The sequence below is a fragment of the Bombus terrestris genome, chromosome 1 (assembly GCF_910591885.1).
Source record: "Bombus terrestris chromosome 1, iyBomTerr1.2, whole genome shotgun sequence".
Classification (NCBI taxonomy): Eukaryota; Metazoa; Arthropoda; class Insecta; order Hymenoptera; family Apidae; genus Bombus; species Bombus terrestris.
In genome coordinates, this window is record NC_063269.1 from 4517004 (window position 1) to 4530832 (window position 13829).

Here is a 13829-nt window from a genome sequence, read left to right on the forward strand (position 1 = left end):
ACTAGAGAATCGTTGAAATCGTTGCAGTTCGTATAGGTAGTTCCGTGCCGTAGTCTATGCCTCCTATATTCGTCATCACTCGTGTGACAGTTCATCCTAGAGCGGGGATCGACTGATCACCCGCTCAAGATTTTTTAAATTTTGCGATATTGATTAACGAAAGATGGGTGACTCCTTGGACGGCACCGGGGAACCGTCCCCGGAGTCTCAAATTGTTATAGTTGTATCATATTCAGCATTCGCTAATTATTTAAAGAAAGTGGTAACGGTCCTTCTACCCGATGAAGATGTGGTACCACCCGCGTTCAATTCTGCTCTAGAAGATAAGAGCAATCAAGAATGTGTAAGAAAATTCTTAGGCGATTCTCAAGTGTGGGCGCTTTACATACAAAGAAGTTCCAGTAAAGGTACGTGGATTGATTTACAATAAATAATTAATTAATTTACTGTTGAGAATTTTGCACTCTGCCCTCTTATGATATCCTCCATTGCAGTATTTCGATACAACGGTACATCAATCCGCGACAGGAAACGTATCCTGAATATTAGTGCGAAGTTTGTCGTTTGATGCATTTAAATTTCTCATAAACGTGACTCATACGCTAATATAATCAATACACGTAATAGGATTGATACGTTCTTTTTCGTTAATATTCCGTATATACCAGATGTCATAAATATATACCGGTACATATTTTCTTACACTAATTATGTTTTTATTTTCATATTTAATATAAGATTAAAATAATTTAAATTATAAGTAACTAAGAAGAGAAATACGAAGTTAAATCATCATGTGCAACCTATTGTAACTACAATCATATATCATATATCTGCTGTCATGAAGTAACATAATGCTTTGTGAAAAAAGGAAATGTGTGGTCCCTTATTATTTTAGATTTTAGATTACATTATTTTTTGAGAATGGAAATTGACTTTCCATTCTGTTAAATTTTCCCCTTTCTTTTTATAAATGTGCCATAACTAATTTATTACTTTTCAGAGGAAGATAACAATGAAGGAGATGAAGAAAAAGAAAGTACTATCTTTTATATCTCAAATGAGATATATTTTACTAGTCCTAAAATGGCCTCCTTAGTTTTAACAAAACGTGCAGCTGTGATTGAAGCTGATAAATCTATCCATTCACAGCTGCGTTTAGTTACATTCTCAGATGGACCACCATATGAAACATTGCATGCAATAAGCAAAACTATGGCACCATATTTTAAAAGTTATGTAAAAGAAACAGGCCGTGCAGATAGAGATGGTGATAAAATGGCACCATCTGTTGAAAAGAAAATAGCAGAACTTGAAATGGGTTTATTGCATCTACAACAGAACATAGATATTCCTGAAATTTCATTACAAATTCATCCACTTGTGGCACAAGTAATTAAACAATGTGCAGAAGAAAATCGTAAGCCCAAAGTTGCTGATTTTGGTGACAAAGTTGAAGATTCAACATTTCTAAATCAATTACAGAATGGTGTCAATAGATGGATTAAAGAAATTCAGAAGGTAAAGGTCTTATGAATTATATATATGTATATATATACTTTATCTTTTTGTCTTTTCATAGGTTACTAAATTAAATCGTGACCCAGAATCAGGTACTGCTCTGCAAGAAATTTCTTTCTGGTTAAATTTGGAAAGAGCATTGCATCGAATACAGGAGAAACGAGAGAGTATAGAAATCACTTTGACACTTGATATACTTAAACATGGAAAACGATTTCATGCAACAGTTAGTTTTGATATAGATACTGGCCTACAACAAGCTTTGGCTACTGTCAATGACTACAATCCATTAATGAAAGATTTTCCAATAAATGATTTATTATCAGCTACAGAACTTGAAAGGATAAGAACTAGCGTTCAACAAATATTTATGCACTTACGCAAAATTAGAAGTACTAAATATCCTGTTCAAAGAGTATTGAGGTTGATAGAAGCTATTTCTAGAGATCTAGGACAGCAGCTTCTTAAAGTGTTAGGTACAAGAAGATTAATGCACATTCCATTTGACGAGTTTGAAAAAGTTATGGAACAATGTTTTGAAGTGTTTAATACATGGGATGATGAATATGAAAAATTAACTGGTTTATTAAGAGATATTGTTAAGAAAAAACGCGATGAGCATATGAAAATGGTATGGAGAGTATTACCAGCACATAAAAAATTACAAACTAGAATGGAGCAAATGCGAAATTTCCGTCGGCAACACGAACAACTCCGAACAGTAATTGTTCGTGTACTTAGACCTACCGTTCGTCAGAATAATAATAACGCTTCAATGGAGAATCCAGATAATGATAACGTAAAAGTTGAATTCGCTTTGGATGCAGCAGACGCAAACGCCATTAGCGAAGTAAATTTAGCATACGAAAATGTAAAAGAAATTGATTGTCTTGATATTACTAAGGAAGGTGTTGAATCATGGAAAGCTGCTGTCCGTAGATATGAAGAACGTATTGAGAGAGTTGAAGCAAGAATCACTGCACATCTTCGAGATCAATTAGGTACTGCGAAAAATGCAAATGAAATGTTTAGAATTTTTTCACGTTTTAATGCACTTTTCGTAAGACCACATATTCGAGGCGCCATTAGAGAATATCAAACACAACTGATACAGAGGGTAAAGGATGATATTGAAGCATTACATGAAAAGTTTAAGGTATAAAAATATGGAACTCAAATCTTTTAATTGTGATTATTAATTTGTACTAATAGCTACATTATCAATCTAGGTTCAGTATGCACAAAGCAAATGTTGTAGAATGAGTATGGTTAGAGATTTACCACCTGTTGCTGGCTCAATTATCTGGGTTAAACAAATAGATTATCAGCTTACAATGTATTTAAAACGAGTTGAAGATGTCTTAGGTAAATATTAAAATTATTTTATATAGTTGCATTGGATTTTCACTTATGTTTCTTTCATAGGAAAAGGATGGGAAACTCATATCGAAGGTCAAAAATTGAAAGCTGATGGGGATAGTTTTCGCATGAAACTGTCAACCCAGGAAATTTTTGATGATTGGGCACGTAAAGTGCAACAAAGAAATCTTGGTGTTACTGGAAGGATTTTTACAATAGAAAATGTACGATCACGAACCGGACGTGGCAATGTATTAAAGTTAAAAGTGAATTTTCTTCCTGAGATTATTACATTATCGAAGGAAGTTAGAAATTTAAGGAATCTCGGCTTTCGTGTACCTTTACCAATTGTGAATAGAGCACATCAGGCTAATCAGTTATATCCCTTTGCCATCAGCTTGATTGAGAGTATCAGAACCTATGAAAGAACACTTGAAAAGGTAATACCTCTTTTCATTTTATTATTTATAATTATAGTGCTATAATTCATATATGATTTTAAAGAAATTTTATTGAAATATTGCAATGTAATTGTATTGCAATTATTATTTTAATAATATGAACAATATAAAATTTTAAAAATACAAATGAAAGGATAGACAATGATAGGGAATAGAACCAGGATAAAATTATATATTAGTAATATTGATATTTTTAATTCCTTGAGTGTCCAACATTTTTAGCTTACCAATCGGAGTCCCCACTGCCCCGCACTGAAGGTAGTCATATATGATGCTTTCAGGAATTATGCATTTTGCCTATATCTGCGAATTATATTGTATGCCTGCTTAGTTCTTGTAGAAAAATGTGTACTGCAAGATGATATGATTTTATTTTAGTAACGTAACAAATGGAAGAAACTAGTGAAAAAAGTATGAGTAGGTGAATCATAGGATGTGCGGGAACCCCATAAAATTAAAGCTTTCTCACTTTCGATTACAGTATTAATTTTTTTATTCTTCGTAATGTTTCTGATTTTGTTCGCTTTCGAACATTTTACAAAAACTTTAAAACCCATTGTGAAGAAATCTTTGTTTCTGTTCCATATTCTTAGCACTAAGCCAACCGCGCGCGCCACAGCGAACTATACGTTTCTCATTGTGCTCGGACAAGCCAACTTATACGCTGTCCATCGCGCATTTTTCCAAGTATCGAGGATTAATATTCACTACTTAAAAAACAAAGAAGTCTAAAAATTATTTAAGTGGTCTCTTATATTTTGCGGTAATAATTTTATTTAACGATTTCACATATTGTTTATATAAAACATCAAATTAAAAGTATATATTAAAAGTATAAAACAATATAGGTAAAATTAGAAACATTAAAGATGATTAAAGATAAATAACACAACTTGAACGTGAAATTAAAAATTCATAATGCATTTTAATATCTTTTTTACATCGATATCGTTTGATTATAACTTCATTTAGTCATAACGGATAGTGTAACTTTCTAATTAATTTTAACACTACCAAATTGATGTATTTTATTATATACTGTACTTTATAAAAACAGAAAAAGTAGCGCAATTAATTGGGAACAATTCCAGGTAAACAATAACTGGTAACAAAAAAAAAAAAAAAAAAAAAAAAAAAAAAAAAAAAAAAAAAAAAAAAAAAAAAAAGAAAAGGAAGAAAAGAAAATGTGTTGCAAAAGTCAAAAGGTAGATCTCCCCGTTCGATCACGCCGCGATGTACTTTACAGAGGGGAGATCTCCCTATTCGGTTGGCTAAGTGCTACTAAGTATTACCAAGTGGTACTTGAAATTTGCACTATGTAATTATAATTAATTTGCAGACTTTAAGTGGCCGCACATTCAAAAAGTTTAATTGCCTGTAATTGATATAATAATATCTTATATTTCTCAGTTTTTGTAACATGTTAATCGGAAATGAAAATTGCCATATAATTTTTTAGCATAAGCTATGAATATGTAAAACTTTTGTTTGCCTTCTTGTCTGTACATTATTGAATGGTAAATGGTAATTTATGTCGTAAAATTGTATTGATATAATTCATAATATAAGTTTTTAAAATTGTATTTCATAATTCATTTTTTTTCTCCTAGATCGAAGATAAAGCCAGTATAATTCCCTTGGTTGCTGGAATGCGTAACGATGTATTATCCCTTATTTCTGAAGTAAGTCTTAGTTATGTTATTACATTATAAAATTTTACTATTAAGTACAATCATTTTTATTTTTGAATTTAGGGAATTGCTCTAATTTGGGAAAGCTATAAATTAGATCAATATGTGCAACGTCTTTCCGATGCCGTTGTTTCATTCCAAGAAAAAGTGGAAGATCTTGTGGTAGTTGAAGAGCAATTGGATGTTGATGTCCGATCTCTTGAAACATGTCCATATTCAGCAAATACATTTGCCGATATACTTTCCAAAATTCAAAAAGCTGTAGATGAATTATCTTTAAAAAATTATTCAAATCTAACTATTTGGGTATCTAGACTTGATGAGGAAGTAGAGAAGAATTTAGCAGCTAGATTAGAGGCGGGAATAAAAGCATGGACTGATGCACTTACTGGTCAAAAGAAAGAAGTAGATTTAAGTATGGATACTGATGCACCTTCTCAGCCCACTCATAAACCTGGTGGCGATCCAAAAATTCAAAATCAGATACACGAAGTTCGAATAACAAATCAAACAATGTACTTGTATCCAAGCATTGAAGATGCAAGATTCCAAATAATGCAACAATTATTTGCATGGCAAGCTATTGTTACTTCTCAAATTCGACTTCAAAGTTCGAGGTATCAAGTGGGTTTAGATAAACCTGAATCAGGTACTTACAGAAATTTACTTACGAAGTTACCCAATGGGAAACAACCTTTGGAAGCAGCTTATGAAGCGGTTGAATCTAAAATGAAAGATATTGCCGATTATGTAGATCAATGGTTACGTTATCAAGCACTTTGGGACTTACAACCAGACAATTTATATGGAAAGTTAGGAGAAAATATAAATTTATGGATGAAATGTTTGAATGATATTAAAAAGACCAGAGCTACGTTTGATACATCAGATACCAGACGAGAATTTGGACCTGTTATTATTGACTTTGCAAAAGTACAAAGTAAAGTATCTTTGAAATATGATTCATGGCACAAAGAAACATTAGGAAAATTCGGCACTCTTCTCGGCAATGAAATGGCAAGCTTCCACGCACAAGTATCAAAATCTAGAAGCGATTTAGAACAACAATCCATTGAAGCTGCTAGTACTTCCGATGCTGTGGGATTCATAACTTATGTTCAATCATTGAAACGTAAGATGAAAGTCTGGGAGAAACAAGTCGATATATATCGCGAGGGTCAAAGAATATTGGAACGTCAAAGGTTCCAATTTCCTTCTTCATGGTTGCACGTAGACAACATAGAAGGCGAATGGGGTGCATTCAATGAAATAATCAAGAGAAAAGACACAAGTATACAGACACAGGTTGCGTCGTTACAGATGAAAATAGTAGCGGAAGATAAAGCGGTTGAAATAAGGACTACTGATTTCCTCAGTGATTGGGAAAGAGGAAAACCAGTCGAGGGCCATTTACGACCAGATGAAGCTTTGCAACAGTTACAATTGTTTGAAAGCAAATTTGCTAGATTAAAAGAAGAACGAGATAACGTAGCAAAGGCTAAAGAAGCTTTAGAATTGCAAGAACCGGGAGCAGTATCAACTAGCGAAGATAGAATGCAAGTAGTATTTGAAGAGCTTCAAGATTTAAGAGGCGTTTGGTCTGAATTGTCGAAAATATGGGCACAAATCGATGATACACGAGAGAAGCCATGGTTATCTGTTCAACCAAGAAAATTGCGTCAACAGTTAGATGGAATGATGGCGCAACTGAAAGAGCTACCAGCTAGATTAAGACAGTATTCTTCATATGAATATGTTAAAAAAATGTTGCAAAGTTACACCAAAGTTAACATGTTAATTTTCGAATTAAAATCTGATGCCTTGAAAGAAAGACATTGGAAACAATTAACAAAGCAACTTCGAGTAAACTGGGTACTAAGTGAACTTACTCTTGGTCAAGTTTGGGATGTAAACTTACAAAAAAATGAAGGAATAGTAAAAGATATCATTCTCGTCGCTCAAGGTGAAATGGCGCTAGAAGAATTCTTAAAACAGGTTCGAGAATCCTGGCAAACTTATGAATTGGATTTAATCAATTATCAAAATAAATGTAGATTAATTCGTGGTTGGGATGATCTTTTTAATAAAGTTAAAGAACACATCAATTCTGTGGCTGCTATGAAACTCTCACCTTATTACAAAGTATTTGAAGAAGAAGCATTAACATGGGAAGAAAAATTGAATAGAATCAATGCATTATTTGATGTATGGATAGATGTTCAGCGACGTTGGGTTTATCTGGAAGGAATTTTCTCAGGAAGTGCTGACATTAAAACATTATTGCCTGTTGAGACATCACGTTTCCAAAGCATTAGTTCTGAGTTCCTTGGTTTAATGAAAAAGGTATCTAAATCTCCCATGGTAATGGATGTTCTAAACATCCCTGGTGTACAAAGAGCACTCGAACGTTTAGCTGATCTGCTTGGAAAAATACAAAAAGCTTTAGGAGAATATCTTGAAAGAGAACGAACGTCATTCCCGCGATTTTATTTCGTGGGCGATGAGGATTTATTGGAAATTATTGGTAATAGCAAAAACATTGCTAGATTACAAAAACATTTTAAAAAGATGTTTGCTGGTGTAGCAGCTATTCTCTTGAATGAAGATAACACTATTATTACTGGTATCGCTTCCCGCGAAGGAGAAGAAGTACTTTTCCAAAATCCTGTATCTACTATTGATCATCCAAAAATCAATGAATGGTTGACGCTTGTAGAAAAAGAAATGAGAGTTACATTAGCATCGAGTCTTGCAAGAGCAGTACAAGATATTAAACAATTCAAAGATGGAAATATTAACCCTCAAGCGTTTATGACATGGTGTGATAATTATCAGGCTCAAATTATAGTTTTAGCAGCTCAGATTTTATGGTCAGAAGATGTTGAAGCCGCATTGCATGAGTCGCAAAGCGATCCAAGTAAGAATTCCTTAGAAAGAGTGTTACTACAAGTTGAAGGTACATTAAATGTCTTAGCAGACTCTGTTCTCCAAGAACAACCTGCGTTAAGACGGAAAAAGTTAGAGCATTTAATTAACGAATTTGTACATAAACGCACAGTAACAAGGAGATTAATTGCAAATAAAGTTTCTAATCCCAAAGCATTTGAATGGTTATGTGAAATGAGATTCTACTTTGATCCGAGACAAACTGAAGTTTTACAGCAACTTACGATACATATGGCAAATGCGAAATTTTATTATGGTTTCGAATATTTAGGAGTACAGGATAGATTAGTACAGACACCTTTGACAGACCGATGTTATTTAACAATGACACAGGCTTTAGAAGCTCGTCTTGGAGGTTCTCCATTTGGACCAGCTGGTACAGGAAAAACTGAGTCGGTTAAAGCTCTCGGTCACCAGCTCGGAAGATTTGTACTGGTGTTTAATTGCGATGAAACATTCGACTTTCAGGTAAATAAAGAATATTATCAAAGCAATAGCTCTACAGCTTTTAAGAAGTTATTTTAATTATGTTTTATTGCATTTCTTAGGCTATGGGTCGTATCTTTGTCGGTCTTTGTCAAGTTGGAGCATGGGGTTGTTTCGACGAATTTAATCGTCTCGAAGAGCGTATGCTTTCAGCTGTCTCTCAGCAAGTGCAAACCATTCAGGAAGCATTAAAAAGTCAGATGGAAGGGAAGAAAGAAGGAACACTCTGTGTAGAATTAGTTGGAAAACAAGTTAAAGTATCCACAGATATGGCAATCTTTATTACAATGAATCCAGGCTATGCTGGACGATCAAATCTTCCTGATAATTTAAAGAAGCTCTTTAGATCACTAGCTATGACTACTCCAGATAGGCAGTTAATTGCTGAGGTTATGCTTTTCAGTCAAGGATTTAGATCTGCTGAAAAGCTAGCATGCAAGATCGTACCATTCTTTAAGTGAGATTTTTATTCTTGTATATCATTCAAGTATATATACCTTTTTTCTTTTTCTTACTAAACATATGATATTGTTACTAGACTATGCGATGAACAACTTTCCAATCAATCTCATTATGATTTTGGTCTTCGGGCACTTAAATCTGTACTTATTTCCGCCGGAAATGTTAAACGCGATCGAATTCAAAAAATTAAAGAAGGCATGCAGAATCGTGGCGAAACTAATATTGACGAGGCTTCGATCGCTGAAAATTTGCCAGAGCAAGAAATTCTTATTCAATCTGTTTGTGAAACAATGGTACCAAAATTAGTTGCTGAAGATATTCCATTACTATTTAGTTTACTTAACGATGTATTTCCGAATGTAAATTACACACGTGCTGAAATGAAAGGTAATTACTACATTTAAAGTCACATTTTGATATCTTATACATATACTAATTTTCCTTTATGTACTACAAATAAAATATATATTCATAGGATTGAAAGATCAGATTAGAAAGGTATGCATGGAAGAGTATTTAGTATGTGGTGAAGGTGACGAACAAGGAGGAGCTTGGCAGGAAAAGGTAATATACATTCATAACATAGAGAGCAATAAATAATCATCTTCTCATTATATTCAGTCTTATCATTGTCATAAAAAAAGAATAAAAAGAAATAGCATACATAAAATGTTAAAACTTCTGTTTCTTCTGAGAACATGTTATGTAAGATAGATAATATCTTCCTAATTTTTGAATTTTTTTTTATCATATGCATTCCCTAGGAAATGGTCGGTGAGACCTGGGTAGAAAAGGTGAGATGAAAATTAAATCATGGATAGCATTGCATGGTCAACATTTTTCAACTTCATAGATAACATTCATCATAAATTCGCATGATTATTATCTTTTTCTTATTTTGATGGTTACTACTTTTATAAACCTTTTTATTTAGGTACTGCAACTTTATCAAATTTGTAACTTAAATCATGGTTTAATGATGGTTGGTCCAAGTGGTTCTGGGAAAACAACGGCGTGGAAAGTACTATTAAAAGCCTTAGAAAGATTCGAAGGAATAGAAGGTGTGGCACATGTAATCGATCCCAAAGCTATTAGCAAGGAAACATTATATGGTGTACTAGATCCAAATACACGTGAATGGACAGATGGCCTCTTCACACATATTCTTAGAAAAATTATAGACAATGTAAGAGGGGAGATCAATAAACGACAGTGGATCATATTTGATGGTGATGTTGATCCAGAATGGGTTGAAAACCTGAATTCTGTACTCGACGATAATAAACTACTCACGCTACCAAACGGCGAACGTTTAAGTTTACCTCCAAATGTGAGAGTTATGTTTGAAGTGCAAGATCTAAAATATGCCACGTTGGCTACTGTTTCTCGTTGCGGCATGGTTTGGTTCTCTGAAGACGTACTTTCTACAGAAATGATATTTGAAAATTACATGCTGCGTTTAAGAAACATTCCTCTCGAAGATGGAGAAGAAGATAATCTTAGCAAAAAGGCAACAGAAAAAGACGATACTATGTCTCCTGCATTATCAGTACAAAGAGAAGTTGCTAGCATTTTACAAAGTTATTTTGCTCCAGATGGATTAGTAGTGAGATGTTTAGAGTATGCCATGAAACAAGAACATATAATGGATTTTACACGTCTGCGAGCATTAAGCTCTTTATTCTCTATGCTAAATCAAGCTGTGCGCAATGTTTTACAATATAATCATTCACATACAGATTTTCCGTTGCCAAGCGAACAACTAGAACGTTATATGCCGAAGTGCTTGGTATATGCTTTGTTGTGGAGCTTCGCAGGTGACGCGAAACTAAAAGTTAGATCTGATTTGGGAGATTTCGTTAGATCTATTACCACTGTACCTCTACCAACTCAAAGTAACATTCCTATTATTGATTTTGAAGTAAGCATTCATGGTGAATGGTTACCTTGGAGTAATAAAGTTCCGCAGATTGAAGTGGAAACACATAAAGTTGCTAGCCCAGATATTGTTGTACCTACTTTAGATACGGTAAGGCACGAGAGTCTACTTTACACATGGTTGGCAGAACATAAACCAATAGGTAATATTATACTTATAAAAATTATTATAAAATTAGAAGCATATAATGATATAAGTATATAATTTAAAGTAAAGATGATAAGTATATAATTTTTATAGTGCTTTGTGGACCACCTGGCTCTGGTAAAACCATGACGCTCTTCTCTGCTTTACGAGCTTTGCCTGATATGGAAGTTGTTGGATTAAACTTTTCTTCCGCTACTACGCCTGAATTATTGTTAAAAACTTTTGATCATTATTGCGAATATCGCAAAACACCTAATGGTGTTGTACTTTCACCAGTACAATTGGGCAAATGGCTGGTTCTATTTTGCGATGAAATTAATTTACCCGATATGGATAATTATGGAACACAACGCGTAATCTCGTTCCTCAGGCAGTTGGTAGAACATAGGGGTTTCTATCGAACTAGCGATCAAGCATGGGTTACTTTGGAACGGATCCAATTTGTCGGAGCGTGCAATCCTCCAACAGATCCAGGTAGAAAGCCGCTTAGTCATAGATTCTTACGACATGTTCCAGTTATATACGTCGATTACCCGGGAGAAACATCTTTAAAACAAATTTATGGTACATTTACACGGGCTATGCTTAGGTAATAATAACGATAACGAATGATCGTCTTTAAATTATTGGAATGAAGTAATGAATAACTCTTTCACTCTACAATTTATTATTACAGGTTAACACCCTCTTTACGAGGTTACGCAGAACCTTTAACGAATGCAATGGTAGAGTTTTATCTAGCTTCACAAGAAAGATTTACACAAGACATGCAACCACATTACGTTTACTCTCCGCGTGAAATGACACGTTGGGTACGCGGAATCTGTGAAGCTATTAGGCCCCTCGATAATTTATCGGTTGAAGGTCTAGTACGCTTATGGGCACACGAGGCTCTTCGTTTATTCCAAGATAGATTAGTAGAAGATTCCGAAAGAGCTTGGACCAACAAAAACATAGATACTGTCGCCATGAAACATTTTATGGGTGTCGATAAGGAGAAAGCATTAGCCAGGCCTATATTATACAGTAATTGGTTATCTAAAGATTATGTGCCAGTTAATAGACAAGAATTACGAGATTATGTTAGAGCAAGATTGAAAGTATTTTATGAAGAGGAATTAGATGTTCCTTTGGTACTTTTTGATGAAGTTCTTGAACATGTTTTACGAATCGACAGAATTTTCCGTCAGCCTCAGGGACACTTATTACTTATTGGTGTCTCTGGTGCTGGTAAGACAACTCTGTCTAGGTTCGTTGCTTGGATGAATGGTTTATCCATTTTTCAAATAAAGGTATTTATCTATAAGCTGTTAGAATTATTCATTTTAAAAGGTTTACAATTTATTTAACGTATTGATATTTTATATCAAAGGTTCATAATAAATATACCGGAGAAGATTTTGACGAAGATTTGCGTCAAGTGTTAAGACGATCTGGTTGTAAAGATGAGAAAATAGCATTTATTCTTGATGAATCGAACGTTTTAGATTCTGGTTTTCTTGAACGTATGAATACGTTGCTTGCAAACGGAGAAGTACCTGGTTTATTCGAAGGTGATGAATATACGACACTTATGACTCAATGTAAAGAGGGAGCACAACGCGAAGGTCTCATGTTAGATTCTAACGAAGAATTGTATAAATGGTTTACTGGTCAAGTTATGAAGAATTTACATGTAGTATTTACGATGAACCCCAGTACCGATGGTCTTAAAGATAGAGCTGCGACATCACCTGCATTGTTCAATAGATGTGTGTTAAATTGGTTTGGTGATTGGTCAGATAACGCACTTTTCCAAGTTGGCAAAGAGTTTACCAGTCGTGTAGATTTGGAAAGACCTATGTGGAAGTATCCAGATTTCTTCCCTTCAGTTTGTTCTTTAATACCATCACAGCCTTCTCATAGAGATGCTGTAATAAATGCTTGCGTTTATGTGCACCAAACATTACATAAAGCTAATGCTAGGCTCGCGAAACGAAGTGGTAGGACAATGGCTATTACACCTCGTCATTATTTAGACTTTATACATCATTTCGTAAAGTTGTATCAAGAGAAGAGAAGTGATTTAGAAGAGCAACAATTGCATTTAAACGTTGGTTTAAGCAAAATAGCAGAAACAGTAGAACAAGTAGAAGAAATGCAAAAAAGTTTAGCTATAAAATCTCAGGTAAGATAATGAAATGAAAAAAAATATCTTTTACAGCTTTTTCTCACGTATATCTTGTATATAGGAATTGCATGCAAAAAATGAAGCTGCAAATGCAAAATTACGACAAATGGTTAAGGATCAGCAAGAAGCAGAAAAGAAGAAGGTGCAAAGTCAAGAAATTCAACAACAATTAGCAATACAAACTGTTGCTATTGACCAAAAACGTGAGGACGTCATGGCCGACTTAGCACAAGTTGAACCAGCTGTTATTGATGCACAAAACGGTATGTATTATTTATGCTCTAGTTTTAATCGGCGCAATGAGTACAAACGGTTGTTATACTTCTGATACATAACTGTAATCAATGTTCATCCGTATTTTATTTTGAATACCTGAAACATGTGACGCGCATTGTGTTCAAACGTTTGCAATGAGTGTAGCTGTCAAGGGGATTAAGCGGCAGTATCTTGTCGAAATTCGATCAATGGCAAATCCTCCAAACATCGTAAAGGTAGCTTTAGAGTCTATATGCTTGTTACTTGAGGAAAATGCTACCGATTGGAAACAGATTCGTGCTATTATTATGAAGGATAGTTTTATACCGACCATCGTCAACTTCAACACAGAAAACATCACGTAAGAAATGATTCTGGATCTGCTGAATGTT

General features: G+C 34.2%; 1 protein-coding gene across 5 annotated transcripts in view; it reads left to right on the forward strand.

Annotated features, from left to right (window-relative positions):
* Window positions 1–13829, forward strand: part of LOC100647009 (dynein heavy chain, cytoplasmic) — a 19887-nt gene continuing 6058 nt past the window's right edge. The window contains exons 1-18 of one of the 5 annotated variants that reach the window (XM_048407933.1): window positions 1–407; window positions 1004–1521; window positions 1583–2677; window positions 2751–2886; window positions 2947–3320; window positions 3564–3599; window positions 4952–5023; window positions 5096–8446; window positions 8527–8921; window positions 9003–9313; window positions 9402–9490; window positions 9691–9720; window positions 9861–11007; window positions 11106–11601; window positions 11689–12304; window positions 12385–13179; window positions 13244–13445; window positions 13603–13798. In XM_048407933.1, the coding sequence (XP_048263890.1) occupies window positions 164–407; window positions 1004–1521; window positions 1583–2677; window positions 2751–2886; window positions 2947–3320; window positions 3564–3599; window positions 4952–5023; window positions 5096–8446; window positions 8527–8921; window positions 9003–9313; window positions 9402–9490; window positions 9691–9720; window positions 9861–11007; window positions 11106–11601; window positions 11689–12304; window positions 12385–13179; window positions 13244–13445; window positions 13603–13798 (10103 nt within the window). In that variant the 5' untranslated portion in view covers window positions 1–163. The remainder of the gene's footprint in view (window positions 408–1003; window positions 1522–1582; window positions 2678–2750; window positions 2887–2946; window positions 3321–3563; window positions 3600–4951; window positions 5024–5095; window positions 8447–8526; window positions 8922–9002; window positions 9314–9401; window positions 9491–9690; window positions 9721–9860; window positions 11008–11105; window positions 11602–11688; window positions 12305–12384; window positions 13180–13243; window positions 13446–13602; window positions 13799–13829) is intronic. The other 4 variants (XM_012308106.3, XM_048407937.1, XM_048407939.1 and 1 more) reach the window with 4 other exon arrangements.